The 17989-nt window shown below is 45.9% G+C and overlaps 1 protein-coding gene across 1 annotated transcript in view; it reads left to right on the top strand.

Annotated features, from left to right (window-relative positions):
* LOC143958869 (coagulation factor XIII B chain-like) overlaps nt 1–17989 on the top strand; it is a 143881-nt gene that overhangs the window by 91649 nt on the left and 34243 nt on the right. Inside the window, 1 exon segment of the mRNA XM_077467851.1 lies at nt 7393–7572. Within this exon segment, the coding sequence (XP_077323977.1) occupies nt 7393–7572 (180 nt within the window).

The raw sequence follows: 17989 nt of genomic DNA, 5'->3' as shown, positions 1-17989 counted from the left end.
GCTGACAGCAGCTCCGTGACATACAGCGCTGACAGCAGCACCGTAAGCAGCCCCAGGAGGAAGTCAGCACAGCACAGGGATGGTGTGATCCCCTCATAATAAGAACCCCCAGGAGGAAGTCAGCACAGCACAGGGATGGTGGGAGCCCCTCATAATAAGAACCCCCAGGAGGAAGTCAGCACAGCACAGGGATGGTGGGAGCCCCTCATAATAAGAACACCCAGGAGGAAGTCAGCACAGCACAGGGATGGTGGGAACCCCTCATAATAAGCAGCCCCAGTAGAAATATGACACCGCTCAACCTCTTCAAAGAGGAGGGTAGGGGCATATAGTACGGTGTGCTTTTTTGGGTCAGGGAAGTGAGCCAAATGAATTAAGAAGGTCTGTGTGCTTGATTCCAAAAATTGTTTATAGACATATACATGGTCTACTGATCACATGTGTTGAATTCCTCCGAGATCCATGCCTCATTCATTTTTAGAAATGTGAGGTAGTTAACACTGTCGTGAGCTAGGCGAGTACGCTTATCGGTCACAATCCCCCCTGCTGCGCTGAACGTCCTTTCGGACAGGACACTGGATGAGGGGCAAGCCAACAGTTCGATTGCAAATTGGGCAAGCTCTGGCCAGAGGTCAAGCCTGCCCACCCAGTAGTCTAGGGGTTCATCACTCCTCAGAGCGTCCACATCGGCCGTTAACCCAATGTAGTCGGACACCTGACGGTCTAGGCGTTCCCTGATGCTGGATCCGGATGACACCTGTCGATGGGTCGGCTGAAAGAATGACCTCATATCCGAAGTCACCAACACATCTTCAAACCGGCCTCTTCTTGCAGGCGCTGTTGGATTGGTACCCGCAAATCCTTCTCTGGGAGTGGGAATTGCTCCTCTGCCAGCGCACGCAAAAGCAGAATGCAGCATTTCTCGAAGCAAGGCCTGGAAGTGCTGGATTCTGACAGCCCTCTGCGACGGCGGTAACATTTCCGCCATTTTGTGTTTGTACCGGGGATCTAAGTACGTTGCCACCCAGTACTGGTCCTTGACCCTCATGCTTTTTATACGGGGGTCCCTATTAAAACACTGGAGCATGAAGGCCCCCATTTGCACTCAAGCGGAAGGTATGTGGTGGTGGTGGTGTTGTTGGTGGTAGTGTCTTTGGGGGTGCACATAGCAGAGAGTGAAGAAGAGGGTGCAGATCGAGAGGATGAGGAGGGTGCAGAAGAATAAGGCTGAGTGAGCCACTCAACCAAGTCTGGTGCGTCCTTTAAAGTAATTGAACGCACCTTCTGCAACTTCCCACTTTGGCTCAAGGCTGTTGCTCCTGCCCTACCCCTACCACCCCTGCGGAAGGGCCTGCCTCTTCCTCTGCCTGTCATTTTTTAAATCACCCTGTGACAAAACTCTTAGTCCCTATACCGCTGAAGGACTGCTGCAGTATAGGGCAGCGGTCAGCAGTAGTGCACGTCAACCCTATGTATTGTGGACCGATAGCGGTCCTTACAGAACAGCAGACTGTACTGCACTCAGGCCTATGTACCGTAGCACCCTATACCAAGTTACCAGTCCTTATAAGAACTTTTGTGGACCAAGCAGGTTGTGTGTTAGTGATTAGCAGACTGTACGTCAGTCCCTATACCAATGAAGGACTGCTGCAGTATAGGGCAGCGGTCAGCAGTAGTGCACGTCAACCCTATGTATTGTGGACCGATAGCGGTCCTTACAGAACAGCAGACTGTAACGCACTCAGGCCTATGTACCGTAGCACCCTATACCAAGTTACCAGTCCTTATAAGAACTTTTGTGGACCAAGCAGGTTGTGTGTTAGTGATTAGCAGACTGTACGTCAGTCCCTATACCAATGAAGGACTGCTGCAGTATAGGGCAGCGGTCAGCAGTAGTGCACGGCAACCCTATGTATTGTGGACCGATAGCGGTCCTTACAGAACAGCAGACTGTACTGCACTCAGGCCTATGTACCGTAGCACCCTATACCAAGTTACCAGTCCTTATAAGAACTTTTGTGGACCAAGCAGGTTGTGTGTTAGTGTTTAGCAGACTGTGCGTCAGTCCCTATACCGCTGAAGGACTGCTGCAGTATAGGGCAGCGGTCAGCAGTAGTGCACGGCAACCCTATGTATTGTGGACCGATAGCGGTCCTTACAGAACAGCAGACTGTACTGCACTCAGGCCTATGTACCGTAGCACCCTATACCAAGTTACCAGTCCTTATAAGAACTTTTGTGGACCAAGCAGGTTGTGTGTTAGTGATTAGCAGACTGTACGTCAGTCCCTATACCAATGAAGGACTGCTGCAGTATAGGGCAGCGGTCAGCAGTAGTGCACGTCAACCCTATGTATTGTGGACCGATAGCGGTCCTTACAGAACAGCAGACTGTAACGCACTCAGGCCTATGTACCGTAGCACCCTATACCAAGTTACCAGTCCTTATAAGAACTTTTGTGGACCAAGCAGGTTGTGTGTTAGTGATTAGCAGACTGTACGTCAGTCCCTATACCAATGAAGGACTGCTGCAGTATAGGGCAGCGGTCAGCAGTAGTGCACGGCAACCCTATGTATTGTGGACCGATAGCGGTCCTTACAGAACAGCAGACTGTACTGCACTCAGGCCTATGTACCGTAGCACCCTATACCAAGTTACCAGTCCTTATAAGAACTTTTGTGGACCAAGCAGGTTGTGTGTTAGTGTTTAGCAGACTGTGCGTCAGTCCCTATACCGCTGAAGGACTGCTGCAGTATAGGGCAGCGGTCAGCAGTAGTGCACGGCAACCCTATGTATTGTGGACCGATAGCGGTCCTTACAGAACAGCAGACTGTAACGCACTCAGGCCTATGTACCGTAGCACCCTATACCAAGTTACCAGTCCTTATAAGAACTTTTGTGGACCAAGCAGGTTGTGTGTTAGTGATTAGCAGACTGTACGTCAGTCCCTATACCAATGAAGGACTGCTGCAGTATAGGGCAGCGGTCAGCAGTAGTGCACGGCAACCCTATGTATTGTGGACCGATAGCGGTCCTTACAGAACAGCAGACTGTAACGCACTCAGGCCTATGTACCGTAGCACCCTATACCAAGTTACCAGTCCTTATAAGAACTTTTGTGGACCAAGCAGGTTGTGTGTTAGTGATTAGCAGACTGTACGTCAGTCCCTATACCAATGAAGGACTGCTGCAGTATAGGGCAGCGGTCAGCAGTAGTGCACGGCAACCCTATGTATTGTGGACCGATAGCGGTCCTTACAGAACAGCAGACTGTAACGCACTCAGGCCTATGTACCGTAGCACCCTATACCAAGTTACCAGTCCTTATAAGAACTTTTGTGGACCAAGCAGGTTGTGTGTTAGTGATTAGCAGACTGTACGTCAGTCCCTATACCAATGAAGGACTGCTGCAGTATAGGGCAGCGGTCAGCAGTAGTGCACGGCAACCCTATGTATTGTGGACCGATAGCGGTCCTTACAGAACAGCAGACTGTAACGCACTCAGGCCTATGTACCGTAGCACCCTATACCAAGTTACCAGTCCTTATAAGAACTTTTGTGGACCAAGCAGGTTGTGTATTAGTGTTTAGCAGACTGTGCGTCAGTCCCTATACCGCTGAAGGACTGCTGCAGTATAGGGCAGCGGTCAGCAGTAGTGCACGGCAACCCTATGTATTGTGGACCGATAGCAGTCCTTACAGAACAGCAGACTGTACTGCACTCAGGCCTATGTACCGTAGCACCCTATACCAAGTTACCAGTCCTTATAAGAACTTTTGTGGACCAAGCAGGTTGTGTGTTAGTGTTTAGCAGACTGTGCGTCAGTCCCTATACCGCTGAAGGACTGCTGCAGTATAGGGCAGCGGTCAGCAGTAGTGCACGTCAACCCTATGTATTGTGGACCGATAGCGGTCCTTACAGAACAGCAGACTGTAACGCACTCAGGCCTATGTACCGTAGCACCCTATACCAAGTTACCAGTCCTTATAAGAACTTTTGTGGACCAAGCAGGTTGTGTATTAGTGTTTAGCAGACTGTGCGTCAGTCCCTATACCGCTGAAGGACTGCTGCAGTATAGGGCAGCGGTCAGCAGTAGTGCACGGCAACCCTATCTATTGTGGACCGATAGCGGTCCTTACAGAACAGCAGACTGTACCGCACCCAAGCCTATGTACCGTAGCACCCTAGACAGACCAAGTTACCAGTCCTTATAAGAACTTTTGTGGAACAAGTGAGTTGTGAATGATTAGCAGACTGCAGCAGAAGGGCAGCAGTCAAGTATAATATTCTTTCTATATTTGGAAGAAAGAATATTATACGTGTACAAGCCTATTACCGTACCACTGATACCAGTCCTGAAAAGAACCTTTGTGGAACTAATAGTAACAGCAAGTCTTTAAAATTATCCTCACTGCCTGACACACTGCTTCCTGCCTGTCCCTATACAAATTGGCAAAAAAGAGTAGGCTGGAACGATTAGCTGGAACAGCTCTTTTGTGGACCTGATAGTAACAGCTAATGATGATGATGATGATGATGATGAAGAAAGACTAATCTGGCTGAGCTGTCCCTAAAATAGCAGCATACAGCGCTCTGTCCCTTTATCTAAACTGACAAAAGAAACTCAGGCTGCTGACCTAACACCTATACCAGTCCTGAAAAGAACTTTTGTGTACCAAATAGCTAGCGTTTTCTCTGTCCCTACTCCACACAGGATCCTTTCCCTACAGTGACAGAAGAAAGAATGTAAAATGGCCACCGGATCGGGTGTATTTATAGGTTAGGGGGAATGTCCAAGTGTCCATGAGCTGTCATGTCTCAATTGGTTGTCCTGTAACACATGATAAACGTGTCACGAAAGGTTAAAGTTCTTGTATACATTAAACACGTAAGTCCGCCGGGGCGAACGACGGAAAAAGGCGTTCGAACCCGCGGACGGCGAAAGTCGGAAATTCGCCGCGAAACGACCGCCGGGCGAACCGTTCGGCCATCACTAGTCTAAATCATTTGGTGGAGGGGGGATTAGGGTGTGGGGTTGTTTTTCAGGGGTTGGGCTTGGCCCCTTAGTTCCAGTGAAGGGAATTCTTAAGGCGTTAGCATACCAAGACAATTTGGACAATATCACGCTACCAACTTTTGTGGGAACAGTTTGGGGATGGCCCCTTCTTGTTCCAACATAACTACGCACCAGTGCACAAAGCAAGGTCCATAAAGACATGAATGAGCGAGTCTGGGGTGAAGGAACTTGACTAGCCTGCACAAAGTCCTGACCTAAACCCGACAGAACACCTTTGGGAGGAATTAGAGCGGAGACTGTGGGCCAAGCCTTCTCGCCCACATTAGTGCCTGACCTCACAAATGGGCTTCTGGAAGAATGGTCAAACATTCCCATAGACACACTCCTAAACCTTGTGGACGGCCTTCCCAGTAGAGTTGAAGCTGTTATAGCTGTAAAGGGTGGGCCAACTCAATATTAAACCCTATAGACTAAGACTGGGATGCCATTAAAATCCATGTGCATGTAAAGGCAGGCGTTCCAATACTTTTCGTAATATAGTGTATGTAGTGTACCTTCACATTGTCCACATTCTAAAATGCTCCATTTAGAATGCAGGTTTCTGTACATTTTGTTAGGCAGTGATTTTTATTATTAATATTATAAGGGTTTTTAAAGACACCAACAGGTTGCACAGCACTTTACAATATAAAGAGAGGCAGTACAGTTACAATTCAATACAAGAGGGTAAGGAGCGTCCCGCTCGTGAGAGCTTACAATCTAATAGAGAGGGGAAAGTGGTACATAAGATAATACCTGCGGGAGGGATGAGCTGATAGAACTATTAAAAGTTCAGTTTTTAGGTAGAGATGGGATAAGCTTTCCTAAAAAGAGGAGTTGTTAGGGATCGCCTAAAATATGTATAGTATGGAAGCTAGCCGGACATATTGGGGTAGAGAGTTCCAGAGGAAGGGAGAGGCTCTGGAGAAGTTCTGAAGATGAGCTTCGGAGGAGGGCACAATTGATCTAGAGACCAGTAGGTAGTAACAGACCAGTTACAGACCAGTAGGGAGCAACAGAGAAGATGATATAGGAGATTTATTTAGACGAGATTGGAGATGCAGCTCATGGTAGAGTTGTAAATGGCTTTGTAGGTTGTTTTTAGTATTTAGAATTTTCTTTGTTGGTTAGTCAGAAGCCAGTGGAGGAATTGACAGACGGTGGTGGTGAGCACTAAGCCATCGGTAATGTAGCTAAGCCTGGCCACAGCATTCATCATGGACTGAAGGATATATAGACTTTCTGGGGGTAGGCCTATGAGAAGGGAGTTGCAGTAGTCAAGGCAAGAGATAGCAAGGGAGTGAATGAGTGGTGAGATGAGAGGTGAGATGGTGGGTTTTAGTGGTTAAGAATGGGCATATTTTGTAGATTCTACAATGGTGACGGTTATTGGATATGGGGCTGAAAGGACAGGTCAGAGTCCAGAATTCCACCTCCGGTGCCATCCAGTGCACTGCGGATAATGCAGCATTTCTGCATTTTCCCCCACTACACATCATACCAATGTTATGGTATAAACGGGTCACAATTGTTTTTTATGTACCCTGGCGTTGACTGGCATTGATCCAGTGTGGAAAACTGCCAGTTACCACACATAGCGTGAACAGACTCTTATGCCCTGTACACGCGGTCGGAAATTCTGACGGAAAAGGTGCGATTGGATTATATTGTCGGAAAATCCGATCGTGTGTGGGCTCTATCGGACCTTTTCCGTCGGAAATTCCCATGGAAAAAATTTGAGAGCAGGATCTAAAATTTTCCGTTAAAAAAATCCGATCCGACTTTTTCCGATCGTTTGTAGAGAATTCCGACGGACAAAGTGCCACGCATGCTCAGATTAAATTAGGAGACCAAAGCTATTGGTTACTAGCCTCTACGTAGTCCCGTCGCCCACAACGAACGTCACATCGTTCCGAACGATCGGATTTTCCGACAACTTTGTCCGACCTTGTGTATGCAAAAACAGTTTCGGCCAAAATCGGTCGGAAAAAATCTGATGGATTTTGTGGTCGGAATGTCCGGCCGTGTGTACAGCATAAGGTTAATTTACTAAAGTCAACTTCGCAAGTGCAGTTGTGCTCTGCAAGGGCATTTGCTCCAGAGTTTGCTAAATGAGGGGAAGCTTCACTTTGCAAAAAAACTGCATTTTTGCTTGCACATGATTGGAAGTCAGCAAAGCTTCCCCTCATTTACTAAGCTCTGGAGCAAATGCCCTTGCAGAGCGAAAAGTCTATTTGCTTTTAGTAAATCAACCCCTATATGTGATATAGATAATACCATTTCAAATGCTCTAATGATATTTATATATATGTCTATGGATATTTGTTTGGCTCAAGGTTTCTGTGTAATACAACAACATGAAATGGCCTTAAATCACATTCGATACAGTAAAGGCACCGTTATTGAAAATGGACAACCGGTTGTATTTGAATGCACTGAAGGAATGGTGCCACTGAACAGCCTGGAAGCCAAATGTGAAAAAAGACACATAAATTACCCAAAATGTGTCTCTACAAGTAAGTTTACATTCGAGGTACAGAGAATGCGAGGGATGAGTGTGAGATAACTATAACCCTAGGGCAGGGGTAGGCAACAAGTAGCCCCCCAGCTGTTGTGGAACTACATTTCCCATGAGGCATTGCAAGGCTGGCAGTTACAATTACTCCCAGGGGCATAATGGGGCTTGTAGTTCTGCAACATCTGGAGGGCCCCCCTGCCCTAGGGGGTACCATCTGATATGATATATATAAGACAATACATTGACATTTGTGGGACTTTACATGTGCCCTCCAGGGATTAATAAATGCTAAGCCAAATGATTAAAAAAAAAAAAAAAACTTTTATTGAAGATTACACACAGATTGTTTAACCACTTTCAGACCGGACCAATTTGCTGGTCAAAGAACAGACCACTTTTTGCGATTCGGCACTGCGTCGCTTTAACTGGCAATTGTGCGGTCGTGCGACGTGGCTCCCAAACAAAATTGACGTCCTTTTTTTCCCACAAATAGAGCTTTCTTTTGGTGGTATTTGATCACCCCTGCGGTTTTTATTTTTTGCGCTATAAACAAAAATAGAGCGACAATTTTGAAAAAAACGCATTATTTTTTACTTTTTGTTATAATAAATATCCCCCAAAAATATATAAAAAAACTTTTTTTGCCCTCAGTTGAGGCCGATACGTATTCTTCTACATATTTTTGGTTAAAAAAAATCGCAATAAGCGATTATTGATTGGTTTGTGCAAAAGTTATAGCGTTTAGAAAATAGGGATAGTTTTATAGCATTTTTATTAATAATTTTTTATTATTTTTTTTACTAGTAATGGCGGCGATCAGCGATTTTTATTGTGACTGCGACATTGTGGGGGACCCATCGGACATTTTTGACACATTTTTGGGACCATTGTCATTTATACAGTAATCATTGCTATATAAATGCAGTGATTCCTGTGTAAATGACACTGGCAGTGAAGGGGTTAACCAGTGGGTGGCAGTGTAGGGGTTAAGTGTTCCTAGGGGTGTGTTACTAACTGTGGGGGGGTTGGGCCTTCATTTAGTGAACACTGATCTCTGCTCCAATCACATGGAGCAGAGATCAGCGTCACTAGTTGCTAGGCAGAATGGAGAAATGTTGTTTACAACGGCACTTCTCCATTCGGCCGCTTCGTGAGACGATCGCGGGGATGCCCGCGGCGATCGAGTCCGCGGGTCCCGCGACCGGACTCCCGGGGGTCCCGACCAGCGCGGGAGCGCGGCGCCGGCGGCGTGCTCCCGATGGCAGGGCGGCAAATTTAAAGGGACGTACATGTACGCCCATTTGCCTGCCCGTGCCATTCTGTCAACGTACATTCGTCGTGCGCTGGTCGGGAAGTAGTTAAAAGAGAAACAGGATTGATTAAAATCAAAGTTACAAGCTAGTTGTCTAGGGTATGACCATCCTGGCTAAGAGATCCGGTTGGATTGTCCGACACTTTTCGTGGGCTAACCCGCTTCGTCAGGGCCTCAGGAAATTCTCAAAATACTGTAACAATATATAGCCAAGATATTATCACAAAAAGACATTTGATATAAAGGTACTTTCACTTTTAGACATTAATTCTCATTATAATAACTTTCTAACACAACTCTCTTATGACATGTTAATGATATATGTTAAATAAGCAATAGGATTTTGTCATTTCCGTTTTCGTTTTTTTTTTTGTTTACCTGGCCGTTACTGGCTTGTAAAGCATCTCATCAAACCAATCTCGGATTGATGAGATGCTTTTGAGGGCAGAGGAGAGACCTGGGGTCTAATGAACCCCAGATCTCTCAGTAGAGAGAACATCACAAGAGATGTTATTCACTAAAGTTGATAAAAAAACATTTTTTTTTTTATAGAGAGACTGTGTAAAAAAAATAAAAATAAAGAGAATAAATAATTAAATTTTTTTTTTTTTTTAATTGACAGCGCCCCTATCCCCTTGTGTTCATGCACAAATGCAAATGTGCACATTGGTCTCACACACATGTAAATGGCGATTGCACTACACATGGGGTATCATTCTGAATGTCAGAATGAGCGTGATAATTCTAGCACCAGGCTTCTTCTCTAACTTTAACTGCTTTCTGCCCGCCCACCGTCAAATGATGGCAGGGCAGCGCAGCTCTTGTTCTGGGACGCCGTCATGTGACGGCGTCCCAGAACAGCCGCTCTCACATGCCCGCGATCTGTGATCTCAGCCGCACCATGTTGCTAGGACATGGCGTGACCCCGATCTCTGTAAAAAGCCATGTCCATGGCTCTTTTACCATGTGATCAGCTGTGTCCAATCACAACCAGTCAGATGTAAACAAGGAGATGCCGGTAACTGGCTCTCCTCGCCTCACATTGACAGAGTGTGAAGAGAGGAGAGTTGATCAGTGGCATCTCCTCACAGGGTGACATCTAGGGATGTAATCAGGGCACTGATCATCAGTGCCCTGATTACAATAAATAAATACAGTGTCACAAAACAGTGCCCACCATTGCCCACTAATGCCAGCATACAGTGCCCACCAGTGGCAGCAATCAGTGCCCACCACTGCCCACGAGTGCTACCAATCAGCGGCCTCTCACCAACTCCTATGTCAGCAAGTGATTCTTTCTATGTTCATTGTGTGAAGTTCAGCCAGCCAGTGTCCTCAGTGTCCATCCCCTTGTTCAGAGAGTTGGCTTCTCCAACAACAGTTGCTCTCGCTAATGGTCCAAAATGTCTGTCACTGTTCCTCTCTCTCAGGTGCAGTGGTGAGCAGCCCCAGGGTCCATTCAGTCCTCTTAGAACAGCTTCAATACTTCCTCTTCTCAGCCCATGAACACAGCAGGGAACCACCTTTCCTTCTTACCCCAGTGTCTTGTGGGATTTGCAGTCCCCTCCACCAAGCCAGCTCCAACTGTCAGAACTATATCTCCCACAATCTTTGCAGGCCATACCTGTACTATTTGGTAGAGGGCTTGACACAGAATAATTTTCTTGTCAGTGCTACAGACTGGGAGATATATTATTATTATTGTTATTATACACGATTTATATGGCGCCAACAGTTTACACAGCGCTTTACAATGTATAGTGGGGGAAAACACAATTACAGTACAGTTCAATACAAAAGGTACAGGAGGGCCCGGTTCGTAGAGCTTACATTCTAAAGGGAGGGGGTGGTACAAAAGGTAACAGCTGCAGAGAATGATTTGATGGAGGTGTGTGTATGTGTATGTGTATATATATATATATATATATATATATATATATATATATATATATATATATATATACACACTATATTACCAAAAGTATTGGGACACCTGCCTTTACACGCACATGAACTGTAATGACATCCCAGTCTTAGTCCGTAGGGTTCAATATTGAGTTGGCCCACCCTTTTCAGCTATAACAGCTTCAACTCTTCTGGGAAGGCCGTCCACAAGGTTTAGGAGTGTGTCTATGGGAATGTTTGACCATTCTTCCATAAGCGCATTTGTGAGGTCAGGCACTGAGAAAGCCTGGCTTACAGTCTGCTCTCTAATTCATTCCTAAGGTGTTTTATTGGGTTGAGGTCAGGATAGTTCAAGTCAGTCAAGTTCCTCCACCCCAAACTCGGCTCATCCATGTCTTTATGGACCTTGTTGTGCACTGGTGCGCAGTTATGTTGGAACAGGAAGAAGCCATCCCCAAACTGTTCCCACAAAGTTGGGAGAATAAAATTGTCCAAAATGTCTTGCTATGCTGATGCTTTAAGAGTTGCCTTCACTGGAACTAAGGGGCCGAGTCCAACCCCTGAAAATCAACACCACACCATAATCCCCCCTCCACCAAATGATTTTAACCAGTGCACAAAGCAAGATCCATAAAGACATGGTTGAGCAAGTTTGGGGTGGAGGAACTTGACTGGCCTGCATAGAGTCCTGACCTTAACCTGATAGAACACATTGGGGATGGATTAAAGTGGAAACTGCATGCCAGGCCTTCTCGTCCAACATCAGTGCCTGACCTCACAAATGTGCTTCTGGAATAGTGGTCAAACATTCCAATAAACACACTCCTAAACCTGAAGCTGTTATAGTTGCAAAGGCCTCGTACACATGGTCTGATTGTTGGATGACCGAGCGCCTGATTTTTGTCAAAAGGGCGCGTGCCATGATCTTGTCTTGCATACTATTGTTACGCAAATTGTCGTTCGACAACACAAACGTAGTGACGTGCTTCTGGAAGAATAGTCAAACGTTCCCATAGACACACTCCTAAACCTAAAGCTGTTGTAGTTGCAAAGGCCTAGTACACGCGGTCTGATTGTTGGACAACCGAGCGCTTGATTTTTGTCAAAAGGTGTGTGCCATGATCTTGTCTTGCTAGCTATTGTTACGCAAATTGTCGTTCGACGACGCGAACGTAGTGACGTACTACGAGACTATAAAGAGGAAGTTCACTTCTCGAGCGCCACCCTTTGGGCTCCTTCTGCTAATTTCATGTTAGTAAAAGTTTGGTGAGTGTTGATTTGCGCTTTTCAGTTCGTGCTTTTCACTTTGTTTCTGAGCGGCCGTTCGGCAACCACCCAAGAACATGTGATTACTGGGCTAGGAGTTATTGCTTTGACCCAAGTCCAGTCCAGGAACAGGAGGAGTTCTTGGATCAAAAAATGTGTTGCTTAATCGTGACCAATGATGTCATATGCCATTACTGCGGGAGCTCCAGGAGAATAATCCATATGATTTTCAGGATTTTTTCTGGATGACAGACACCTGCTTTCACCACCTCTTGGCATTGGTGACCCCCTATATTAAGAAGCAGGACAGATGTATGAGGCTTTCCATCATTCCAGAGCAAAGGCTCATAGCCACCTGGCAGTACTTGGCGACGTGGAGAAACCTCCAGGACCTCAAGTTTAATACTGGGATCTCCCCCTAGGCTCTGGGAGCCATTATTCCAGAGACCAGCTCAGCCATCATTCAAGTCCCACAGAAGGACTATATTTGGGTAAGCTTTTACCTTTAAGATCACATTCTATATATTTATATGTGCCAATGTATTTTATTAATTTGTTGATTACATAATTATCAATATTGTAATATGCTGTGGATGTCCTCTTTGTCCTGATGCACGCTGTAAGCTTTTCCTGCTCCTTTTTTGGCCTACATGCATATTTTCCTTCAATAACTTCCCCAGCATGGTATCCTGGGCCCATACACACCTAGCCTGGTAACTTAACAATGTTTTTTGTCAGCTACATTTTGGGGCTTACCCTAAGCAACCCCTGAAATGTGTATAAATGTTATTGGTGTACTCAACCAATAACAGAGTGTAAGAGGCCATTTTTATTGGCCCAAACTCATTTGGAAACCCCCCCCCCCCCCAAATCTGCTGACTTGGACAAACCCATACAGAATATACCTCTTTTGTGTTCAAATTTCTGTATAAATTCCCCAGACCATGTAGTAGAAGGGCCTGCCTGATTACCTACAAATTAAAACTTCTTAAATTTTTGTCTCCTATTATATTGATTGGTTAAATTATCATGTCATAATGTGCTGTAATGTGCACAGTGTGTATCCAGCTTTTTAGATTATGACACTTCTTACCTGTCGACTGGGATGCCAATAGTGTAAGTAAGGCCCCTTTCACACATGCGGACAGTATGTCCGTATTTCATCCATCCGTTTGCGGATGAAATATGGACATACAGGCATCCCTATGGGATAGCGGGTGTCATCTCCACTATGGTCCGATTCTGCAGACGAAGGAAAATCCTATTTTTCTATCCGTCTGCAGAGCAGATTGGATGAACACGTACAAACGGTCCGTGTTCATCCGATCCCCCCATAGGGGAGAGCAGAGATCTGACAGGGCGGTCCTTGCACACCTGTCATCTGCCAGGTCAGCGGGGATCAACGGAGCGATCCCCACTGAGCAAGCAGATCATCACAGGGTGGATCATTACGGATCTGTCCCATGTGAAAGGGGCCATAGGAGGGGCTGGCCAAAGTATCACTGATTATTTATGCAAAAAGTTCTCATGGAATTTGAGAGGGTTACCTGTCCAAAACATTTACCTATTACCCCCCCCCCCCCTTTAAAAGTTGTCTAATGGGCCACCATAGGGGGGAGGAATAAGATAAGCTGACCTTCAACTTTTGTCTTTAAATACCCATTTAAGTGTATCCTTATGTTGGCTAAGGATGTTTTCGTCAAATCTGATTGCAATGTTATGTGCATACGTAGTACTTTCTTTTTTCTTTTTTAAATACACAGTTTCCTTCCAACCCAGAGCAGTGGCAGGACGTTGCAGCCCATTTCCATCAGCAGTGGAATTTTCCCAACTGCGGTCGTGCTATTGATGGCAAGCATGTCTGGATTATACCACCAGCCATCTCTGGCTCCTATTATTTTAACTATAAAGGCTTTTGCAGCACAGTCATGCTAGCTGTAGTGTCTGTCAACTACGAGTTCTTGTATACCGATGTTGGGAAGAAGGGCCGCAACTCTGATGGAGGAGGGATTATGCAGACAGAGTTCTACAAGCAGCTCCAGAATGGCACCTTAAACTTGCCACCTGCTGAGGAGAATGTTAAGGGACTCAATTTTGTTTTTATGGCAGATGAGGCCTTTGCTCTGGGGAAACATCTGATGAAGCCATTTCCTATAAGGAACCTCCCCCCAGAGCAGAGAATCTTCAATTACAGGCTCTCTCGTGCCAGAAGGGGTCGAAAACACTTCCCTACATGTGGCGTCACGATCACGTGACTTAAACATTGAAAAAGTCCTGCATTTGCCCCCCACCCCCTCTTGTCTCCTATGGGATACGGGATAACATCTGTACATGACCTCTTCATCTCTCATAGCTTCAACATACTTGCCATAACTGAAACCTGGCTTCAAAATTTGGACTCAGCTTCTCCTGCTGCCCTCTCCCATGGTGGTCTCCATTGGACTCACTCCCCCAGACCCAATGGACAGAAAGGAGGTGGAGTTGGATTGCTCCTATCCCCACAATACACCTTCCAAGTCCTTCCCATCCCTCCCTCTCTTTCCCTCTCTTCTTTCGAGATGCACTGTATTCGCCTGTTTTCTCCTATTTCTCTGAGAATTGCAGCAATTTATCGGCCTCCTGGACCGGTGTCACGCTTTCTTGATGACTTTGCTGTCTGGCTACCCTACTTTCTCTCCTCTGAAATACCCACCATCATTCTTGGTGACTTTAACATTCCTATCAACGTTAACAACCCAACTACAGCTAAACTTCTTGACTTAACCTCATCTTTTGACCTAACCCAATGGACACATACTTCCACTCACTCTAATGGTAATACCCTTGACCTTGTATTCTCTCATCTCTGCAACCCTAGCAATCTCACAAACACCCCCTTTCCTCTCTCTGATCACAACCTCATTAGTTTCACTGTATCTTTGTCTCCAACAACCCATCCTTCCAAGCAGCAAACTATCACTTGTAGAAACCTTCGCCACCTTAAGCCTTCTCTTCTCTATTCTGCTACTGACCACCTATATGATATAATCTCTCCCCTGTCCTGTCCTGACCTTGCCATCTCTGTCTACAACAGTTCACTCTCTTCATCACTAGATGCACTTGCTCCTCTAACCACACGCAGAATCAGGCCCCGACCATTACAACCCTGGCAAACTGACAACACTAGAAATCTCAAGAGACGTTGCCGTGCTCTTGAACGGCTGTGGCGTAAAACCAAATGCCTCCAAGACTTCACCATATATAAATCTGCTCTTCTAAAATACAATTCCTGCCTCCATGCTGCCAAACAAGCCTACTTTGTATCTCTTATTAATACTTTGTCATCCAATCCTCGTCAGCTCTTCTCAACTTTTAACTCTCTGCTTCGTCCCCCACCCCCTCTACCCACCAACTCACTCACTGGCCAAGAGATTGCCAATCACTTCAAAGACAAGATTGATGCAATTCGCGAGGACACCTCCGCTGTGCGTACATCTTCCCCACCCAACATACCTGGCCCAATAGCACATTCAACACTCTCCTCTTTTGAATTGACTACTACTGAAGAGGTTGCAAAACTTTTCTCAGATGCTCACCTAACCAATTGTCCCTTGGACCCTGTTCCCTCACAACTATTAAGGTCACCCTCTAATTCTATCCTATGCTCCCTCACTCACATCTACAATCTCTCCCTCTCAAGTGGCACCTTCCCCTCCCGTCTAAAACATGCGCAGATCACCCCCATACTTAAAAAACCCTCTCTGGACCCCACCAACCTGAACAACTTAAGACCTATCTCATTGCTCCCATTCACCTCTAAACTTCTAGAACGCTTAGTCTACAACCGCCTTAGCTCCTACCTCAGTGAAAATAACCTTCTTGACCCATTACAGTCTGGCTTTCGCTCTCAGCACTCCACAGAAACTGCCTTACTAAAACTCACTAACGATCTACTAACTGCTAAAACCAACAGCCAGTACTCCATACTCCTACTACTTGACCTCTCTGCTGCCTTTGATACTGTTGACCACCCGCTCCTCCTCAATAAACTACATTCCCTTGGCCTCCGAGATTCTGTGCTTTCCTGGTTCTCTGCCTATCTATCACAGCGCTCCTTTAGTGTCACCTACAACTCTGTATCCTCCTCTCCATTGCCCCTTTCTGTGGGGGTCCCCCAAGGCTCTGTTCTTGGACCCCTTCTCTTCTCTATTTATACCTCCTCCCTTGGTCACCTGATAACCGCCCACGGCTTCCAATACCACTTATACGCCGATGACACCCAAATCTATCTGTCTACTCCTCACCTCACTCCTTCAGTCTCCTCTCGCATTACTAACCTGCTAACTGACATATCAGCGTGGATGTCACACCATTTCCTTAAACTAAACCTCTCTAAAACTGAGCTATTAATAATCCCCCCTGCACATGCCCCCCTCCATGACTTTTCCATCAAAATCAACAATGCAACCATCAGGCCCTCCCCTCACGCCAGGGTACTAGGTGTAACCCTAGACTCTGACTTGTCATTTCAGCCCCAAGTCCAATCGTTGTCAAAAGTTTGTAGATTTCACCTCCGTAACATCTCTAAAATTCGCCCCTTTTTAACAATTAAAACTACCAAGATCCTCATTCACTCCCTTGTTATCTCTCGCCTTGACTATTGCAACTCCCTTCTCATTGGCCTGCCTCTCCATAGGCTATCTCCTCTTCAGTCTATCATGAATGCTGCTGCCAGACTTATCCACCTTACCAACCGCTCAGTGTCTGCCAACCCTCTCCTCCAATCCCTACACTGGCTCCCAATCACCCAGCGAATTAAATTCAAAATACTAACCACCACATACAAAGCCATTCACAACTCTGCCCCGAGCTACATCACCAATCTTGTCTCCAAATATCACCCAAACCGTCCCCTCCGTTCTTCTCAAGACCTCCTACTCTCAAGCTCTCTTGTCTCCTCCTCCCACACTCGTCTCCAGGATTTCTCCAGAGCCTCTCCAATCCTCTGGAACTCGCTACCTCCACCGGTCCGGCTATCCCCTACTCTTGCTACCTTCAGACGATCCCTGAAAACTCATCTATTCAGGGAAGCCTATCACGTCTCAAACTAATCTCCTACCACTTCCATAAACTCATTCCCAACAATTATAACCTTCTGTACCACCTGCCCCACCCTTTTAGATTGTAAGCTCTTCTGAGCAGGGTCCTCTTAATCCTCTTGTATTTAATTGTATTGTAACTGTATTGTCTCCCTTTTATATTGTAAAGCGCTGCGTAAATTGCTGGCGCTATATAAATCCTGAATAATAATAATAATAATAATAATAATATGTGATGACCATCCTAGTAGGTGTGACTAGGAGCACTGGGGGCTCTCCTCTACCAATGTCTACACTGGCAAGGCTGCATTAATGGGCACTGATGAGCCAGGCAGCAATCAGAAAGTGTTCTTTACTCCTTAAGTTCTGCCTTAAGCCCATGGCCCACCTAGAAATACTCGTCGGTGGCTAAATTTGTGTTTCTGAAGTTGGCACTTACGTTTTTGGGGGGAAGATGGCCTTGTTGCCTCCCCTGTTGGGGCTGGAGTGAGGGTAGCCTCCCTTCATGCCTTGTGGTGGCTTGGCTGGAGCATCCTTTTTTTGTGCCTCCCTGTTGAAAGAAGTAAAAACAATAAGTACAAAAAATAAATGAATATCCAAAAACATGACCAAATAAGAATGTTCATGATCTGATGTATGTACTCCATCCGTTTTCGGATTTGGTCCTTTGATCGGTCCACCGAAAATCAAAACGCAAATGCAAAATCGCAAAACGGCAATGACCTTCTCCAAAATGCTGTCCTTTCGGCTGTTGGGCCTTTTGTAATTGCACAGCTTGCAGTCATAATCGTGCTTCTCTAAGATGCAACCATCTCCACCATCTCACCCTTGCTCATGGGGGTTGCTTTCTGCCT

This window comes from Lithobates pipiens, unplaced genomic scaffold (assembly GCF_037356315.1).
Source record: "Lithobates pipiens isolate NorthernLeopardFrog02 unplaced genomic scaffold, aLitPip1_a1.2 Scaffold_62, whole genome shotgun sequence".
NCBI lineage: Eukaryota > Metazoa > Chordata > Amphibia > Anura > Ranidae > Lithobates > Lithobates pipiens.
The sequence above is the reverse complement of the archived record's forward strand: the minus strand, read 5'-3'. Positions and strand labels throughout refer to the sequence as shown.